The 18,448-nt window shown below is 45.9% G+C and overlaps 1 protein-coding gene across 11 annotated transcripts in view; it reads left to right on the plus strand.

Moving 5' to 3' along the window:
- SIN3A (SIN3 transcription regulator family member A) overlaps positions 1–6,548 on the plus strand; it is a 119,110-nt gene extending 112,562 nt beyond the window's left edge. For 4 of the 11 annotated variants that reach the window (XM_069765680.1, XM_069765681.1, XM_069765678.1 and 1 more), the window contains exons 19-21: positions 3,516–3,610; positions 3,919–4,117; positions 5,698–6,548. In XM_069765680.1, the coding sequence (XP_069621781.1) occupies positions 3,516–3,610; positions 3,919–4,117; positions 5,698–5,928 (525 nt within the window). In that variant the 3' untranslated portion in view covers positions 5,929–6,548. The remainder of the gene's footprint in view (positions 1–3,515; positions 3,611–3,918; positions 4,118–5,697) is intronic. The other 7 variants (XM_069765687.1, XM_069765688.1, XM_069765683.1 and 4 more) reach the window with 5 other exon arrangements.
- Positions 6,549–18,448: the final 11,900 nt, after the last annotated feature.

Here is an 18,448-nt window from a genome sequence, read left to right on the forward strand (position 1 = left end):
CCTGCTGCACCGCACCATGCCCATAATAAAATCTGCCTCCCTGCTGCACCGCACCAGGCCGGTAATAAAATCTGCCTCGCTGCTGCACCGCGCCATGCTGGTAATAAAATCTGCCTCCATGCTGCACCGCACCATGCCGGTAATAAAATCTGCTTCCCTGCTGCACCGCACTATGCCCATAATAAAATCTGCCTCCCTGCTGCACCGCACCATGCCCATAATAAAATCTGCCTCCCTGCTGCACCGCACCAGGCCGGTAATAAAATCTGCCTCGCTGCTGCACCGCGCCATGCTGGTAATAAAATCTGCCTCCCTGCTGCACCGCACCAGGCCGGTAATAAAATCTGCCTCCATGCTGCACCGCACCAGGCCGGTAATAAAATCTGCCTCCCTGCTGCACCGCACCATGCTTGTAATAAAATCTGCCTCCCTGCTGCACCGCACCAGGCCGGTAATAAAATCTGCCTCCATGCTGCACCGCACCAGGCCGGTAATAAAATCTGCCTCCCTGCTGCACCGCACCATGCCGGTAATAAAATCTGCTTCCCTGCTGCACCGCACCATGCCCATAATAAAATCTGCCTCCCTGCTGCACCGCACCATGCTTGTAATAAAATCTGCCTCCCTGCTGCACCGCACCAGGCCGGTAATAAAATCTGCCTCCATGCTGCACCGCACCAGGCCGGTAATAAAATCTGCCTCCCTGCTGCACCGCACCAGGCCGGTAATAAAATCTGCCTCCATGCTGCACTGCACCAGTCCGGTAATACAGATGCCGTTTTGCCTCAACCAACCACCAGTCTAATGACACTTAAGAGCTTCAAGACCCAGCCTGATCATGTTTCGTGATCTGATCCTGTTCATGTATGTGTTTTGTGCTTTTTGTTTTAGAAGTGTTGTCATTTATTAGCTCTCAGTAATGTATGTTCAGTGTGTATTACCTACTCCTTGCTGCCTTCTCCAGTTTCCAGCACTCTCTGGTCCTCTCCTGTTTCATGTGATAGCCGCTGTCACAACAACAAACAGCCGCTTTCTCAATTTAAGACTGAGAATCAGAACGATGCTCTCATAGACTTGCATTAGGAAAAGCGATCCCATTCTGCTGTGTAAGCTGGCAAGAAGGATTTGCTATCCCATGATGCAGGAGAGGGGCAGAAAAGCACTGTAAACCGCAGAAGACAGCAACTGGTAAGGCTATGTTCACATATTATTTTTATTACAGTACCAGCAAAGGCTTTAAGATTTCCAAAATCTTATGCACATGCTTGCTTTTTTTTCATGACTGAAATGGGAAATATTCTGCGTTTTTTTTTTAATCTGCAGCATTTCTATTCTTTCAGCGTTTTTGCAGCGTTTTGGATGGCTAAAACGAAGTTTAGTAAACATATGGTTTGGCAAAAATTAAGAGACCACTGCAAAATCTTCAATTTGTGTATATTTTTGAGTAAAATGTAAATTGTTCTTTTATTCTATAAACTACTGACAACATGTCTCCAAGCAATAAGCTTTGTATTTATTTTCTGAAAATGAGAAATGGTCAAAATAACCAAAAAAAATGCATTGCTTGCAGACCACTAATAATGCAAAATAAAAAAGTTCATACTCATATAGAAACAACAATACTAATGTTTTAACTAAGAATTCAGAGATCAATATTTTGTGGAATAACCATGATTTTTAATCACAGCTTTCATGGCATGCTTTCCACCAGTCTTTCACACTGCTTTTGGGTGACCTTATGTCACTCCTGGTACAAAAATGTAAGCAGTTCTTCTTTGTTTGTTTGCTTGTGACTATCCATCTTCCTCTTGATTACATTCCAGAGGTTTCCAATGGGGTTCAGGTCTGGAGATTGGGCCGCCCATGACAGGGATTTGATGCGGTGGTCCTTCATCCACACCTTGATTGACCGCATACAAGGTTATCCTGGAAAAACAGTTGATACCTTCTGCTCAGGCAATGTTCCCCAGCTCTGAGGACTGGTTTTTCCAGCAGGACAATGCACCATGCCACACAGCTAGGTCAATCAAGGTGTGAATGAAGGACCACCACATCAAATCCCTGTCATGGCCCGCCCAATCTCCAAACCTGAAAACTTCTGGAATGTAATCAAGAGGAAGATGGATAATAATAATAATCTTTATTTTTATATAGCGCTAACATATTCCGCAGCGCTTTACATACATTGTGAGCCCCATCGGGGACAGAGATGATAATCTAAATTCCCTGGAATGTGGGAGGAAACTGGGGTGCCCAGAGGAAACCCACACAAACACAGGGAGAACATACAAACTCCTTGCAGATGTTGTCCTTGGTGGGATTTGAGCCCAGGTCCTCAGTGCTGCAAGACTGCAGAGCTAACCACTGAGCCACCGTGCTGCCCAGATAGTCACAAGCCATCCAACAAAGAAGAACTGCTTACATTTTTGTACCAGGAGTGGCAAAAGGTCACCCAGAAGCAGTGTGAAAGACTGGTGGAAAGCATGCCAAGACGCATGAAAGCTGTGATTAAAAATCATGGTTATTCCACAAAATATTGATTTCTGAACTCTTCCTGAGTTAAAACATAAGTATTGTTGTTCCTAAATGATTATGAACTTGGTTTTTTTTCTTTTTTTGCATTATTTGAGGTCTGCAAGCAATTAAATTTTTTGTTATTTTGACCATTTTTTTTTTCCAGAAAATAAATACTAAATTTATTGCTTGGAACTTCGGAGACATGTTGTCATCGTTAATATAATAAAAGAACAATTTAATTACATTTTACTCAAAAAATATACCTATATAGAGAAAAATCAGACAAACTGAAAATTTTGCAGTGGTCTTTTAATTTTTGCCAGAGCTGTATTCTAGAAAATTGACACACACAAACACAGCAAAAGCTAATTTTTGTAAGCTGCTTCTTTACTGCCCAGAGAGAGAACACAACGTGTGAACCTAGCCTCCTTATTTTAATGTGCACGCTATTCGCTATCAAATAGGGGGCAGTTTAAAAAAAAAATTAAGTTGGAGTAATCGTCTTGTCTCGGACAAGAATGAGCCCGTATTATACTGCGCACATGCATTACTGGCTTTACTGTGTAACATCTAATAAAGCCAAATTTAATCTTTGGGCTCTTCATAGACACACCAAAAACAGGAGTTATACAAGCAGTTTCATGACAAACAAGGTTGTCGAAGGGGAAAAAACACAAGAAAGCACGTACAAAGAAAACCCAGAGCAAACAGGTTTTGCAGTGGTTTTGGTGACTAAAACTAACAAGTATTTATAGTAGACCAATCACACAAGTAAAACGCAGCAAAGCCCGCATTTTTAATGCAGTATTTTAACTGCCAAGAGAGCAGGTATTAGCTGCAAAAACGCTGCATGTGAACACAGCCCAAGGGTGCGCCTCTTGGCCCTCCTGCTGCGGCTCCGCTGTGCAGTTCTACCCTTATTGTCTGCTTGCCTGTAATGGGTCTTGGCATTCTGGGCTCTGGGACTAATTCTGCACAAATTGTCTTCTTTCTTTAAGCGCTGGTCGGACTATGTGGAAAGATACATGAACTGTGACTCTACTTCCCCAGAGCTGAGAGAGCATCTCGCACAGAAACCTGTTTTCTTACCCAGGTGAGCTCATCATCTGATACCTGTGCCAACGACACTATCCCTGGTTCTAGTCAATAACCACACTTGCCTTTTTTCCTGTAGGGTTTTTCCTTGTTTTAGTCTCTACCACCTCTGTTGGGAAGCTATTCCAGTATTCTTATCTTCACATTTAGTCTGACCACTCCACTATTAAGCTTCTTTTTTTTTTTTCCTTGTATAAACTGTTTTCACCTAACTTTTTTTGGTACTTTTTTCCTCCCCCTACAGATCGTAAAGGATTTAAAAGCTTCTAACTTTATAGATGTTACCAGTCATTTATTGTTACGCAGGAACCTGCGCAGAATCCGGAAGTGCCAGCGAGGCCGCGAACAACAGGAGAAGGAAGGCAATGGAAAGCGGACGTTGGAGAATCTAGAGAGTCTGGACAAGCTGCAGTGCAAATTCAAGCTGAACTCTTACAAGATGGTATACGTCATCAAATCTGAGGACTACATGTACCGTCGCACTGCCTTACTTAGGGCACAGCAGGTGTGTGTGTATGTACGTGTATAACAGCGGGCCTTGGAGGACTGTGTCCTGCTCCGTAGTAGAGCCGCTCATATAAGTCTGCCAACATACCGGTGGCTTGTGTGTAACGCTGAAAATGCAGGTAAATGATACATATCTGATATTTGGCTGCTGAGATTCCATCTAATTGCCAAAATTAAGGGGATATGTGTTACCCCGCTTTACACTACACCTGTTCAGTCCTTTTTGTGGCATTTGGCTCTTCAGATGTGTAGATGCCGTGTCTGTAGTTGCTTGCAGGTGTCTCTCGGCCACTCGCGCTTAGGCTGGTTTCACACTTGCGTTTTAAAACGCATGCGTTTATTTAAAAAAAAAAAAAGGCATGGTGAAAAAACGCATGTAAACGTGTGCAAACGCTGCGTTTTTTTTTACGCATGTGTTTTTGCATGTGGTGAAAAAAATGCGGTGTTTTGACGCGTTTCCATGCGTTTTTTCATGCGTTTGCGTTTTTTAAACGCATGCTGAGAAATGTGTGACAGCTGCCAATCATCAAAATAAAGTAAAAAACCCACTATAAACAGAAATAGTTAGGGGTAGGGATCATAACCCTAAAGGGATCCTAAGCCTAAAGGGATCCTAACCCTTAAGGGATTAGGGGTAGGGTTAGGATCCCTTTAGGGTTAGGATCCCTTTAGGGATAGGGTTAGGATCCCTTTAGGGTTAGGATCCCTTTATCACCTTTATGGTGGGGGGTGGCATATCAGTGTGTTTTCTGTTTTTGTTTTTTATAAAAACGCATGTGTTTTTAACGCAAACAAACGCATGTGCTTAAAAACGCATGCGTTTACATAGACATCAATAAAAAAAAAAGCCGCAAAAATTACTACATGTTGCTTTTCTGCAACACAACGCATGCAGAGAAAAACGCATGCGTTGTCAAAACGCATGCAAAAAAGCATGCGTTTTTAATGTTAAATATAGGGAAAAAACGCATGCGTTTTTTTGTGTGTTTTTTACCGCAAAAATGCAAATGTGAAACCAGCCTTACTGATTGTATAGCTATAGCGTATCCTAGTTTTTGGGTAGAAAATCCCCATTATTCTTGGATATGGAGGGTGGTCACTTGGTGTAAGCTCTATGATAAACTATGGCATTATTGTCGCAATGTTAAAACTGGTTTATGGGTAAAATTTACATAAACTGAAACTGACCTCTTTGGTTTTATGTAGAGGGACTTGGGGTCCATGTACGGTCAGTGAGATCTGTAGACCCCAGGGAGAAGGAACCGCACTCTAAAAATGGATACATTATTTCTATAAGTTAATCGGGTCATCAGGGTATCATAAACTTGGGTATACCATGTAGCAATGTTTTGGACAGAATCCTTCAGGCCACTAAAATGGAGATGAGCCTCCTCAAACAGAAACCCATGGTTAGTCTCCGACAGTCAATGGGATCTGCTCTTGTTTTTTTTTTTTTTTTTAGTTTTGGTGTCATTAAAAATAACAAGGAGGTGTTAAAATATTTAATGTTTTGGGTTTTATTTAGCCTTCATTTAACAACGTTTAACCATTACCCTGTTTCCATTATGTTTCCTTTAGTCCCATGAGCGAGTCAGCAAACGACTGCACCAGCGCTTCCAAACATGGCTGAGCAAGTGGAATCTGGAACATGTGAGCCGGGAGATGGCAGCTGATACCAGAAAGTGGCTGATGGGAGAGGGGGTGGAGGGTATGGTGCCCTGCGTCACTACCCGGGACTTGGAGAGTCTACATTTTGTGGATATAAACAAGTACCGAGTAAAATATGGACAAACCTTTAAAAGCCCTTAAAAAAAAAAGATTCAAAGAGACCAGCGGCACTTCCTTTCTAGAGTGACTCATTTGAAAGTTAGTCTTTTGTCTAAACCAGCAGGATCACTTACAGAAACGTGCGGTGGACCCTTCACCCTCATTTGGAGGGTTATTTGAGCTGCCCAGTTGCTAGATGCGTTGCTGCAAGCCCCTCTGACAGAAATCGGGGGTTTGGTGTTCCCAAGGATCTCCTGCCAATCTCCCTACCCCTAGTCTTAGCAGACCTAATCTCACCCATGGTATGTAAATACAAGTGTGTAAATACCAGTAACAAGAGTTCTCCCGTTCATCTTCTGTCCCCTCCATTATTTTATAGCAAGCACCGTCTTAGTTTAACCTTCTGTTACCCATCTTTGTAACATAGTGATTGGGGGGAACATCCGGAAGCCACAACCTCCTTTATTACTGTTTCTACCAAAGGGAGTCTATTGAGAGTGTGGTTTCTATATAGACCTACAGTATACCTGTCAGAAAACTGCCCCAATTTCCTCTCTGCTGTATCTCGTCAGTGTGAGTGTTATATTTTATCTTTTACTCTTCTGTCCTTTATTCTGCCCCTTTTTTTTTTTAAACACTGTAAATAAAGAAAAGGTTTGGTATGACTATGTTTTTCATGAAAGAAGGCACAATAATTAAGGGGTTTTCTATCTTTTTACTTGTTTGTACTTGCAAGACAGGTGAAGAACCATACTCGACCATTGTTTCATTGGAATGCTAAGGCCACGGTCACACTCTCAGTATTTGGTCACTAGTTTACCTCAGTATTTGTAAGCCAAAACCAGGAGTGGGTGATAAATGCAGAAGTGGTGACGTGTTTCTATTAGACTTTTCTTCTGACTGTTGCACTCCTGGTCTTGGCTTACACATACTGAGGTAAAATACTGACCAAATACTGAAAGTGTAAACGTGGCCTTGACATAAAAAAGATGCATATTTTTAAGAAGAAAAAAAATGTCATTTATTTTTGTCTTGACTGTTACTATAAAGTGGATCATAAAATATTCGTTTTTCTGTTGCCCATAAGTGGTAATGGTCATGTAAAGGAGTTTTCTGAGATTATTAAAATATTTAGGGCAAAATGCTGTAATACTGGGGTTTTGCATGGCAATCTTAATGAAGATCAACAGAGTAAGGGCGCAGACAGACCGCAGTATTTCTTGTGAGAATCGCATTGTAATCCTCGGACTGACCCATCGCCTCTCCCGCATTCAGCTGTCTGTCACGCTAAGGTCAGGAGAGGTGCTGGGCCAGTCCGAGGATTCTGATGCGATCCTTGCACAAGAAATATGGTCGTCTGTCTGCGCCTCATATGCCTCTTAATGAATTGGGTGCATCAGACAACCTGTGTGCATCTCCTCCAAAAATGTCACTCCGGTCAGGAAGTGGAGTAATTTATGCCTCTATAAGGTATTGTAAACTTTGATGAATTTGTTGGGCGGGCTGTGCTATGCTCCAATTCACTCATTTTGGTTAAGTTGACCAGCTCTGGCATAAGCTCGCCTAAAGTCTCAGATTTTTTTTGTGCAGTGTCACAGATAGGCTATGTGCACACGTTGCGGATTAGGCTTAGGAATTTCTGGTGCGGATTCTGCCTCTCCTGGCAGAAAACACACCTGTGGATTTGTTGTGTTTTTTGTGCGGTTCCGCAGCGTTTTTTGTGTGTTTTTGCTGCAGTTTTCTTGCAGATTTGCTGCGTTTTTTTACCCCTGCGGTTTTCTATAATGGAATGGGTACAAAAACGCTGCAGATTCAACAAAAAGAAGCGACATGCTACTTCTTTTAAACCACAGCTGATTTTCCACAAAGTTTCTCATTGATTAACATTGTACTGTAAATCAATTGCGGATCTGCAGCATTTCTGCACCTCAAAAAACGCAGACAATCCGCAACGTGTGCACATACCCATATTCTCTGATCAGCTGAGTGAGGTAAGAATGTTCGGAGAACTGGATGTCACACACGAAGGGGCTAAACAGGTTGTGTCTTTGTGTGCCACTAGCTTAATAATAATCTTTATTTTTATATAGCGCTAACATATTCTGCAGCGCTTTACAGTTTGCACACATTATCATCGCTGTCCCCGATGGGGCTCACAATCTAGATTCCCTATTAGTATGTCTTTGGAATGTGGGAGGAAACCAGAGAACTCCGAGGAAATCCACTCAAACAAGGAGAGAACATACAAACTCTTTGCAGATGTTGTCCAGGGTGGGGCTTGAACCCATTACTCCAGCGCTACAGTGCTAACCACTGAGCCACTGTGCTGCCCTAATAATGTGCTGTCTATAGCTGGTAGAACTCTGTAATCTTGCTACATGTCAACTATTTGAACATCATATTTTTTTTAGAGGCTGGAAAACCCCTTTAATGTTTGAGTGTACACAATTTTAGCTCATTTTTACTGGTAGGCAGAAAGTAGAAGATTGGCATATCTCTGCTCAGACAGCACCACACACCTTTCACTATGGACGGTGCCCATAACGAATATCACAAAGCTGGAGTGGCCGACCATCTAATGTTTATTGGGGTTGCTCAAAGCTCTGGCCAGCGGAGCGCAGACGCACAGAGAATAGGGAATGTTGGACTTTAAGCATTTGTCGTCTCAATGCTGTCATTATTTTGTTTCTTCTGATTAGTTTCTTTAATGTTAGAGCTAAACACTGTCGATGTTTACGGCGCCTTACGGCGCGCGAATTTTTGCCTGTAGGACATTATTGCAAGAGAGCTTGGCTGAGTAGATTACACAAGAAGGAAAACACACAGCAAGTCAGCAGGATCTAGGAGCAACATGGCAGATGTGACAACCTACATGGTGAGCTGCAGCATGTGCTACATGTTCACAGATCGACCAGAAGAAGAATCCAATTTCACCTGTCAGAAGTGTAGACTAGTGGCCCTTTTAGAAGAAAAGGTGCGGGGTCTGGAAGAAAGAATAGCAACTTTGAAACTCATCAAAGAGAATGAAGACTTTCTAGACAGAACAGAAGCATCTCTACTGGTCACAGAAGGTGCAAAAAGTGTCAGAGAACCTCCAAAAGCAGATGAGTGGAAGCATGTGACCAAAAGAAGCAAGAAGACCATGGAGAAATCACCAACCACACAACTGAAGAACCGATATCAAATCTTTGTAGAGGATGAAGATGGCACACCTAAGAATGAAGCAATACCAGCAAGCAAAAAAGAAAAGGGCACACAGCAACAAGTGACAGCAAAAAGTACAGCCAAGAAGCAACGAAGAGTGGTGGTGGTGGGAGACTCACTACTGAGAGGCACCGAAGCAGCCATCTGCAGACCGGACATAACTGCAAGAGAAGTATGCTGCCTTCCAGGTGCGATGATCAAGGATGTGACCGATAGGATACCAAAGCTCTTCAGCTCCAAGGACGTCCACCCATTTCTTCTGATACATGTTGGCACCAATGACACAGCAAGGAAGGACCTACCGACAATCTGCAAGGACTTTGAAGAGTTGGGGAAGAAAGTAAAGGAACTGGATGCACAGGTAGTTTTTTCTTCTATCCTTCCAGTAGACGGGCATGGCACCAGGAGATGGAACAGGATCCTTGATGCAAACAACTGGCTAAGACGATGGTGCAGACAACAAGGATTTGGATTCCTGGACCACGGTGTGAATTACTGGTATGATGGACTGCTCGCCAGAGACGGACTACACCTCAACAAACCTGGGAAACACACATTCGCCAGAAGACTCGCTACACTCATCAGGAGGGCGTTAAACTAGAAGAAGAGGGGACGGGAAGAAAAACATTAGACTCGAACAAAGACGACCCAGGAAAACATGCTCAGAAGGGAGGTAAGAACATTTCTAAAACAATCCACAGTGAGGAGATTGGAACAAAACAAAATCCTCTAAACTGCATGCTCGCAAACGCCAGAAGCCTGACAAACAAGATGGAAGAACTAGAAGCAGAAATATCTACAGGTAACTTTGACATAGTGGGAATAACCGAGACATGGTTAGATGAAAGCTATGACTGGGCAGTTAACTTACAGGGTTACAGTCTGTTTAGAAAGGATCGTAAAAATCGGAGAGGAGGAGGGGTTTGTCTCTATGTAAAGTCTTGTCTAAAGTCCACTTTAAGGGAGGATATTAGCGAAGGGAATGAGGATGTCGAGTCCATATGGGTTGAAATTCATGGAGGGAAAAATGGTAACAAAATTCTCATTGGGGTCTGTTACAAACCCCCAAATATAACAGAAAGCATGGAAAGTCTACTTCTAAAGCAGATAGATGAAGCTGCAACCCATAATGAGGTCCTGGTTATGGGGGACTTTAACTACCCGGATATTAACTGGGAAACAGAAACCTGTGAAACCCATAAAGGCAACAGGTTTCTGCTAATAACCAAGAAAAATTATCTTTCACAATTGGTGCAGAATCCAACCAGAGGAGCAGCACTTTTAGACCTAATACTATCTAATAGACCTGACAGAATAACAAATCTGCAGGTGGTTGGGCATTTAGGAAATAGCGACCACAATATTGTGCAGTTTCACCTGTCTTTCACTAGGGGGACTTGTCAGGGAGTCACAAAAACATTGAACTTTAGGAAGGCAAAGTTTGAACAGCTTAGAGATGCCCTTAATCTGGTAGACTGGGACAATATCCTCAGAAATGAGAATACAGATAATAAATGGGAAATGTTTAAGAACATCCTAAATAGGCAGTGTAAGCGGTTTATACCTTGTGGGAATAAAAGGACTAGAAATAGGAAAAACCCAATGTGGCTAAACAAAGAAGTAAGACAGGCAATTAACAGTAAAAAGAAAGCATTTGCACTACTAAAGCAGGATGGCACCATTGAAGCTCTAAAAAACTGTAGGGAGAAAAATACTTTATCTAAAAAACTAATTAAAGCTGCCAAAAAGGAAACAGAGAAGCACATTGCTAAGGAGAGTAAAACTAATCCCAAACTGTTCTTCAACTATATCAATAGTAAAAGAATAAAAACTGAAAATGTAGGCCCCTTAAAAAATAGTGAGGAAAGAATGGTTGTAGATGACGAGGAAAAAGCTAACATATTAAACACCTTCTTCTCCACGGTATTCACGGTGGAAAATGAAATGCTAGGTGAAATCCCAAGAAACAATGAAAACCCTATATTAAGGGTCACCAATCTAACCCAAGAAGAGGTGCGAAACCGGCTAAATAAGATTAAAATAGATAAATCTCCGGGTCCGGATGGCATACACCCACGAGTACTAAGAGAACTAAGTAATGTAATAGATAAACCATTATTTCTTATTTTTAGTGACTCTATAGCGACAGGGTCTGTTCCGCAGGACTGGCGCATAGCAAATGTGGTGCCAATATTCAAAAAGGGCTCTAAAAGTGAACCTGGAAATTATAGGCCAGTAAGTCTAACCTCTATTGTTGGTAAAATATTTGAAGGGTTTCTGAGGGATGTTATTCTGGATTATCTCAATGAGAATAACTGTTTAACTCCATATCAGCATGGGTTTATGAGAAATCGCTCCTGTCAAACCAATCTAATCAGTTTTTATGAAGAGGTAAGCTATAGACTGGACCACGGTGAGTCATTGGACGTGGTATATCTCGATTTTTCCAAAGCGTTTGATACCGTGCCGCACAAGAGGTTGGTACACAAAATGAGAATGCTTGGTCTGGGGGAAAATGTGTGTAAATGGGTTAGTAACTGGCTTAGTGATAGAAAGCAGAGGGTGGTTATAAATGGTATAGTCTCTAACTGGGTCGCTGTGACCAGTGGGGTACCGCAGGGGTCAGTATTGGGACCTGTTCTCTTCAACATATTCATTAATGATCTGGTAGAAGGTTTACACAGTAAAATATCGATATTTGCAGATGATACAAAACTATGTAAAGCAGTTAATACAAGAGAAGATAGTATTCTGCTACAGATGGATCTGGATAAGTTGGAAACTTGGGCTGAAAGGTGGCAGATGAGGTTTAACAATGATAAATGTAAGGTTATACACATGGGAAGAGGGAATCAATATCACCATTACACACTGAACGGGAAACCACTGGGTAAATCTGACAGGGAGAAGGACTTGGGGATCCTAGTTAATGATAAACTTACCTGGAGCAGCCAGTGCCAGGCAGCAGCTGCCAAGGCAAACAGGATCATGGGGTGCATTAAAAGAGGTCTGGATACACATGATGAGAGCATTATACTGCCTCTGTACAAATCCCTAGTTAGACCGCACATGGAGTACTGTGTCCAGTTTTGGGCACCGGTGCTCAGGAAGGATATAATGGAACTAGAGAGAGTACAAAGGAGGGCAACAAAATTAATAAAGGGGATGGGAGAACTACAATACCCAGATAGATTAGCGAAATTAGGATTATTTAGTCTAGAAAAAAGACGACTGAGGGGCGATCTAATAACCATGTATAAGTATATAAGGGGACAATACAAATATCTCGCTGAGGATCTGTTTATACCAAGGAAGGTGACGGGCACAAGGGGGCATTCTTTGCGTCTGGAGGAGAGAAGGTTTTTCCACCAACATAGAAGAGGATTCTTTACTGTTAGGGCAGTGAGAATCTGGAATTGCTTGCCTGAGGAGGTGGTTATGGCGAACTCAGTCGAGGGGTTCAAGAGAGGCCTGGATGTCTTCCTGGAGCAGAACAATATTGTATCATACAATTATTAGGTTCTGTAGAAGGACGTAGATCTGGGGATTTATTATGATGGAATATAGGCTGAACTGGATGGACAAATGTCTTTTTTCGGCATTACTAACTATGTTACTATGTTACTATGATGGCGCCTGAGGCAAGAAAATAATTGTACGATCCAAGAGTGACTGCAGACATTCACCTCGTATGACTTCAGACTTCTGAATCTTTACAGTGTGCACACCCCATGCTGTCAGGAGCAAGAGCGGGAGATCATATGGCTGCTTGTATGCAATATGCATACTTCAGGCACTTTTAATCAAAACATGACCACGTGTATGCAGATCACATCTTTGCGATCACATGACCACCTGTTCTCTGTAGCAATAGCAGAGAATCCAAACCGTGAAGTGTGCACACTGTAAGGATTCAGAAGTCTGCAGTCACATAGGGGATGGAGACAGGTAGGAGGCGCTTTGCAATGCTCCTGTCCAGCATTTAAAGAATTTTAACCTATAAAGAAAATCGTAGTGGGAAAATATAGAACTTAAAACAAACATGTATATCAAAAAGATGGTGAAAGCGTGTCTACAGTAAATACAAATATCTTTGTCACATAATACAACAACAATTATTAAAATACTTTCTCCTTCGCCACATTGGGGGACACAGGACCATGGGTGTTATGCTGCTGTCACTAGGAGGCTGACACTAAGCTGAGACAAAAAACGGTTAGCTCCTCCCCTGCAGTATACACCCTCATGCTGGCTTACAGAGACCCAGTTCAAGCTTAGTGTCCGTAGGAGGCACACTAGATTTAATTCTTTCCCTTTTTCTATCGGACAAAGGGGCGACAGAACCTTTCAAGGCTCCGATCTCCCCGAACCAACAACAGGCGAGCACGGGATTTCTCCTCTCCGTACCCTCTCCTGCGACGTGGGAAGCCACTGCCTGAGCTGATTTTTGGGGGCGACGGGCCTTTTCTAGGGACCGATCTCCCCCACCCCCCTTACAGACTAGCACATGGAGGTCCTCTACGTATCCTCTTCTGCAGCCAGGTCTTTTTTGTCAGACATCTGCCCTGCCCACCAGGTTTTTTCCTCGGCTGATCAGTGGCACTCTACGTTGTGGCGTCCGTGCAGCCCCCACTGCATCACCACTAAATATGCGGCTGATGGAAGGTGGAGAACGGTTCTTCTCCACCCCCCTTTCAGGGGATGGTGGATGGAGGCTCCCCAACCCCTGCACCGTCCTAATCGCCCCAGGCACTCCTCACCAGGATCCTGTGTGCAGCAGTTTTCTGCCCCCCTGCGTGGCTCGGTTCCACCCTCTGTCGGGGTAAGTGCCTCGGGGGGGGGAGGGGTCGGCTGTTTGGCGGTCCGGAGGTCTCCCTCTTAGTAGCGGCACGGTTTTCCCTGGGCCCCATAGCTTCCGGTACTCAGCGGCTGCGCGCCAGGCCGAAGCTGCAAATTCAGTCCCTGGCTTCGGCCTGGCCGCATCCCGATAGGCTCCGCCCCCTTTTCGCATCATCCTGTGGCGCCGCCCCCTATCCTGGCGCTTCTCGTTGGCTGCGAGATCTCTCCCCCTGATCTTGGCGGCCATCTTGGATTCTTTCACTGCACGCCGTAGCTCCAGCTCTCCAGCCGCAGCTTCCCCCACGTGCAGCGCTTTAAACGCCGGCTGTCGCCTACTCCATCCGCCGTCTCTTCCTCTGCGGGACACAGGACCACGGGTAAGGAGACCACGTCAGGTTCTCCCCTGCAGCGTCGCCCTCGCTTCCTTAGTTTATAGCCCCTGAGGTCTATTTTACATTAGCGTACACCATGTCCCAGTCAAAGACTAAAAAATCATCTAAGGTCCATACGACCTTTTTTTCTGCGTGTACCACCTGCCAGGCTCCACTTCCTCGGCCTCAAATTTCCCCCATCTGCTCAGCCTGCGATGCCCCATGTGCCCAGGAGCCCTCCACCGCCACCGACCCCGGCGTTTCTAGTCCCCCTGCATGGGTCGCTTCGCTGTTGCAGTCCGTGGATTTTTTAGCCAATGCCATCAAATCCATTCAGAACCCGCCTGGGGAGCGGGGCAATCCTTTTCATGGATTAAGAGATCCCTCCGTAACAGGGGAATCGTCGGCCAGCAGGGGCCGTTCTCTCCGGAAAGAGGTTCGGGCATCCAGAAAATGGATCCGCACTACCTCTCCTGAGCCCTCACCACGCCAGTCAGCTTCTGGAAGTTCCACCTCTCGCTCACCCTAGTGTTCACGACTCTGAATATGAGTCTGATGTATCCTTAGACCCGGATGCTCCGGAGTTTAGATCTACTGTTGACTCCCTCATTGAGGCAGTCAATCACGCACTTAGTGGACGATGACCCTAATTCTGCTCCGGACCACTCAGTCTCCTTTACTAGAGCCAAGCGTTCTCATAAGACTTTCGCCTCTCACCCAGATTTCCTGGATATAGTCAGGCGACACAGGGAGCGTCCGGATAAGCGTTTCACGGGCAAGAAGGCCCTGGAATCGAAGTATCCTTTTTCTGCAGATCTCGTGAAGGACTGGACGGAATCCCCACTAGTAGATCCTCCGGTTTCGCGCCTAGCTTCCAAAACTCTTATCCGTTCCGGATGGCGCTTCGATTAGGAATCCCACTGAACGCCAGCTAGATTCTCTAGCTCGCTCGGTGTACGAAGCCTCGAGTTCTTCCCTATTTTCCTCATTCGCCGCGGCTTGGGTGGCCAAGGCAATGGTATCCTGGGCAGATGCTCTAGCGAAATCCGTTCAGGAACAGGATCTCCCGTCTCAGGTGGCGGACCTTGCTAAACAGATTGCCATGGCTGGTGATTTACGTGATGTACGCATCTCTCGATGCAGTGAATTGCGCAGCAACGGCGGCTTCAAACGCCATCACCATCAGAAGAGCTATTTGGCTCAGAGAATGGCGCGCAGATTCCTCCTCTAAAAAGTCTGATTTCTCTCCCTTTTCAGAGCGGGCGTCTTTTTGGGGAAAAGCTAGACCTGCTTATTTCTGATGCTACAGGGGGAAAGAGCAAGTTCCTTCCCCAACAGAGGCCCAAGGCGGCCTTCCAGCACCAGCCATATTTCGTTTTCGGCCCTTTCTTAACAGTCCAGCCTGGTCCAATCCTGCCGCCTCTTCCAGATCGGACCAATCCGCTCGTTCAGACAGAGACGTTCGTCCCTCTTTCAGGCCGAATCAGTCCTGGTGAGGAAAGCCTAGACAACCCAGAACCAGAGGCTCCAGGCCTGCCAGATTCCCTTCACAATGACTCGGGAACGGCTCCAGTCGATACCACCAAAGTAGGCGGACGTCTACTTCTTTTTCAGCAAGTCTGGCTCTCCATCATCCACGACGAATGGGTCAGGGATCTGGTGTCGTCTGGCTACAAAATAGAGTTCTCTGCCTCCCCTCCAACTTGTTTTTTTTCCCTCTCGTCTCCCCAGTTCGGGGGCTCAGTCTCGTGCCCTTCTTTGCGCCATTCATTCCCTCCGCCAGAGCGGGGTCATTGTTCCGGAACACGAGAGGTTCAGAGGTTTTTACTCAAACCTGTTCGTCGTGCCAAAAAAGGACGGGAAAGTGCGCCCGATTTTGGATCTGAAGCTCCTGAACAAGTGCGTAAAAGTACGGCACTTCAGGATGGAATCGTTCCGGTCGGTCATCTCCTCGATAGACAGAGGGGAATACCTGGCATCGATGGACATCAAGGATGCCTATCTTCACATTCCAATATTCCTGCCACATCAAAGGTTCCTCCGCTTTGCCATCCTAGAGGACCATTTCCAATTCACGGCCTTACCCTTCGGTCTTGCCACGGCACCCAGGGTATTCACGAAGGTCATGGCGGCCATCGTGGCCATTCTTCATTCTCGAGGAGTGGTCGTGTTGCCCTACTTAGACGACCTCATAAAGGGTCCGTCTTATCAGGCCTGCGAGTCAAGCGTCCACATTATCTTGGATTCTCTTTCGCGCCTGGGCTGGTTGATCAACTTGGACAAGTCCTCCACCGTTCCTGCCCAACGGATCTCCTTTCTGGACATGATCCTGGACACTTCAAGGGGACTGGTCTTGCTTCCTCGGTCCAAGGCCCAAGAGCTTCAGCATGGGGCTCGGACGCTCTGCCATCCTCGCCCGCGACCCATTCGGTTCGCCATGAAGATCCTGGGCAAAATGGTAGCAGTAATCGAAGCGGTTCCTTTCGCTCAACTCCATCTCCGCCCCATGCAACAGGCTCTGCTGGACAACTGGGACAGGAGTCCCTTATCCCTCGATCGTCCTTGCCCTTTGTCTCCACGGATCAGACAATCTTTTGTATGGTGGACCCTGGGTCCATCTCTCCTCCAGGGGAAGTCTTTTCTCCCGATCCGCTGGTTAGTGGTAACTACCGACGCCAGTCTCCTCGGCTGGGGTGTGGTGTTTCTTCACCACTCTGCCCAGGGTCGTTGGACAGTCCGGGAGTCGAGGCTCCCTATAAACATCCTGGAGATTCATGCGATCAGACTCGCCCTGAGACTCTTTCACTCCCTGCTCGCGGGTCACCCAATCCGAGTCCAATCGGACAATGTCACAGCCGTGACATACATAAATCTCCAACGGGGTACCCGCAGCAGGGCGGCGATGCAGGAAGTCTCCCACATTCTTCGTTGGGCGAAGCCAACCATTCCACCATTTCCTCGGTGCACATTTCGGGCGTCGAGAACTGGGCGACGGAACTCCATCCAGAGGTTTTTCGGCAGATCTGCCTTCGCTGGGGAACCCTGGACGTGGATCTGATGGCATCCAGATTGAACGCTAAGGTTCACAATATCATCGCACGTTCTCGGGATCCCCAGGCTATCTGAGTGGACGCGCTGATATCCCCTTGGCATCAATTCCAACTCCTGTATGTGTTTCCTCCGCTTCCATTACTGCCGAAGGTGATCCGGAAGATCAAGACGGAGGGGGTTCCGGTCATTCTGGTTGCACCGGATTGGCCACGTCGCGCTTGGTACGCGGAGCTCGTTCAGCTCGTAGCCGACGTCCCCTGGCGGTTACCAGACCGCCCAGATCTGCTTCGCCAAGGGCCGATCTGCCACCAGAGCTCAGGGGCCCTACGTTTAACGGCATGGCTGTTGAAACCTGGATTCTAGCTCGAGCTGGTTTCTCTCAGCAGGTCATTCCCACCATGATAAGCGCTCGTAAGGCGTCTTCCGCTTCCATCTACCACCGCACCTGGAAAACCTCGTGGTGCAGGCTCCAAGGTCGCCCTCCGCTCGTTTTCTCTATCCCTCACATTTTGGATTTCCTTCAGTCCGGTTTGGATTCCGGCTTGGCGTTGAGTTCCCTCAAAGGTCAGATCTCGGCATTATACGTGTAATTCCAACGCAGGATCGCTGCCAACCTTCAAGTCAAGACTTTCATTCAGGGGGTCTCCCATGTGGTACCCCCCTACAGAATGCCGTTAGAGACCTGGGATCTCAACTTGGTCCTGGGGGTTCTTCAGGAACCTCCGTTCGAGCCCCTTCAGGACGTTCCACTTTCTGTCCTCTCCTGGAAGGTTGCCTTCCTTACAGCCGTGACGTCTATCAGACGGGTCTCAGAATTGGCCGCTTTATCCTGCTGGGCTCCTTTTCTTGCCTTCCATCAGGACAAGGTAGTCCTACGCCCTTCTCCGGCCTTTCTCCCTAAGGTGGTCTCTTCTTTTCACCTTAACGAGGACATCATTCTTCCCTCTTTTTGCCCGCAGCCAAAACACAGGGTTAAAAAAGCCCTTCATACCATGGACGTGGTACGGGCCCTTAGGAGGTACATTTCCAGAACGGCTCATTTCAGAAAATCGGACGCCCTTTTCGTGCTCCCGGAGGGTCACAGAAAGGGTTTGGCT

This window comes from Ranitomeya imitator, chromosome 4 (assembly GCF_032444005.1).
Source record: "Ranitomeya imitator isolate aRanImi1 chromosome 4, aRanImi1.pri, whole genome shotgun sequence".
Lineage (NCBI taxonomy): Eukaryota > Metazoa > Chordata > Amphibia > Anura > Dendrobatidae > Ranitomeya > Ranitomeya imitator.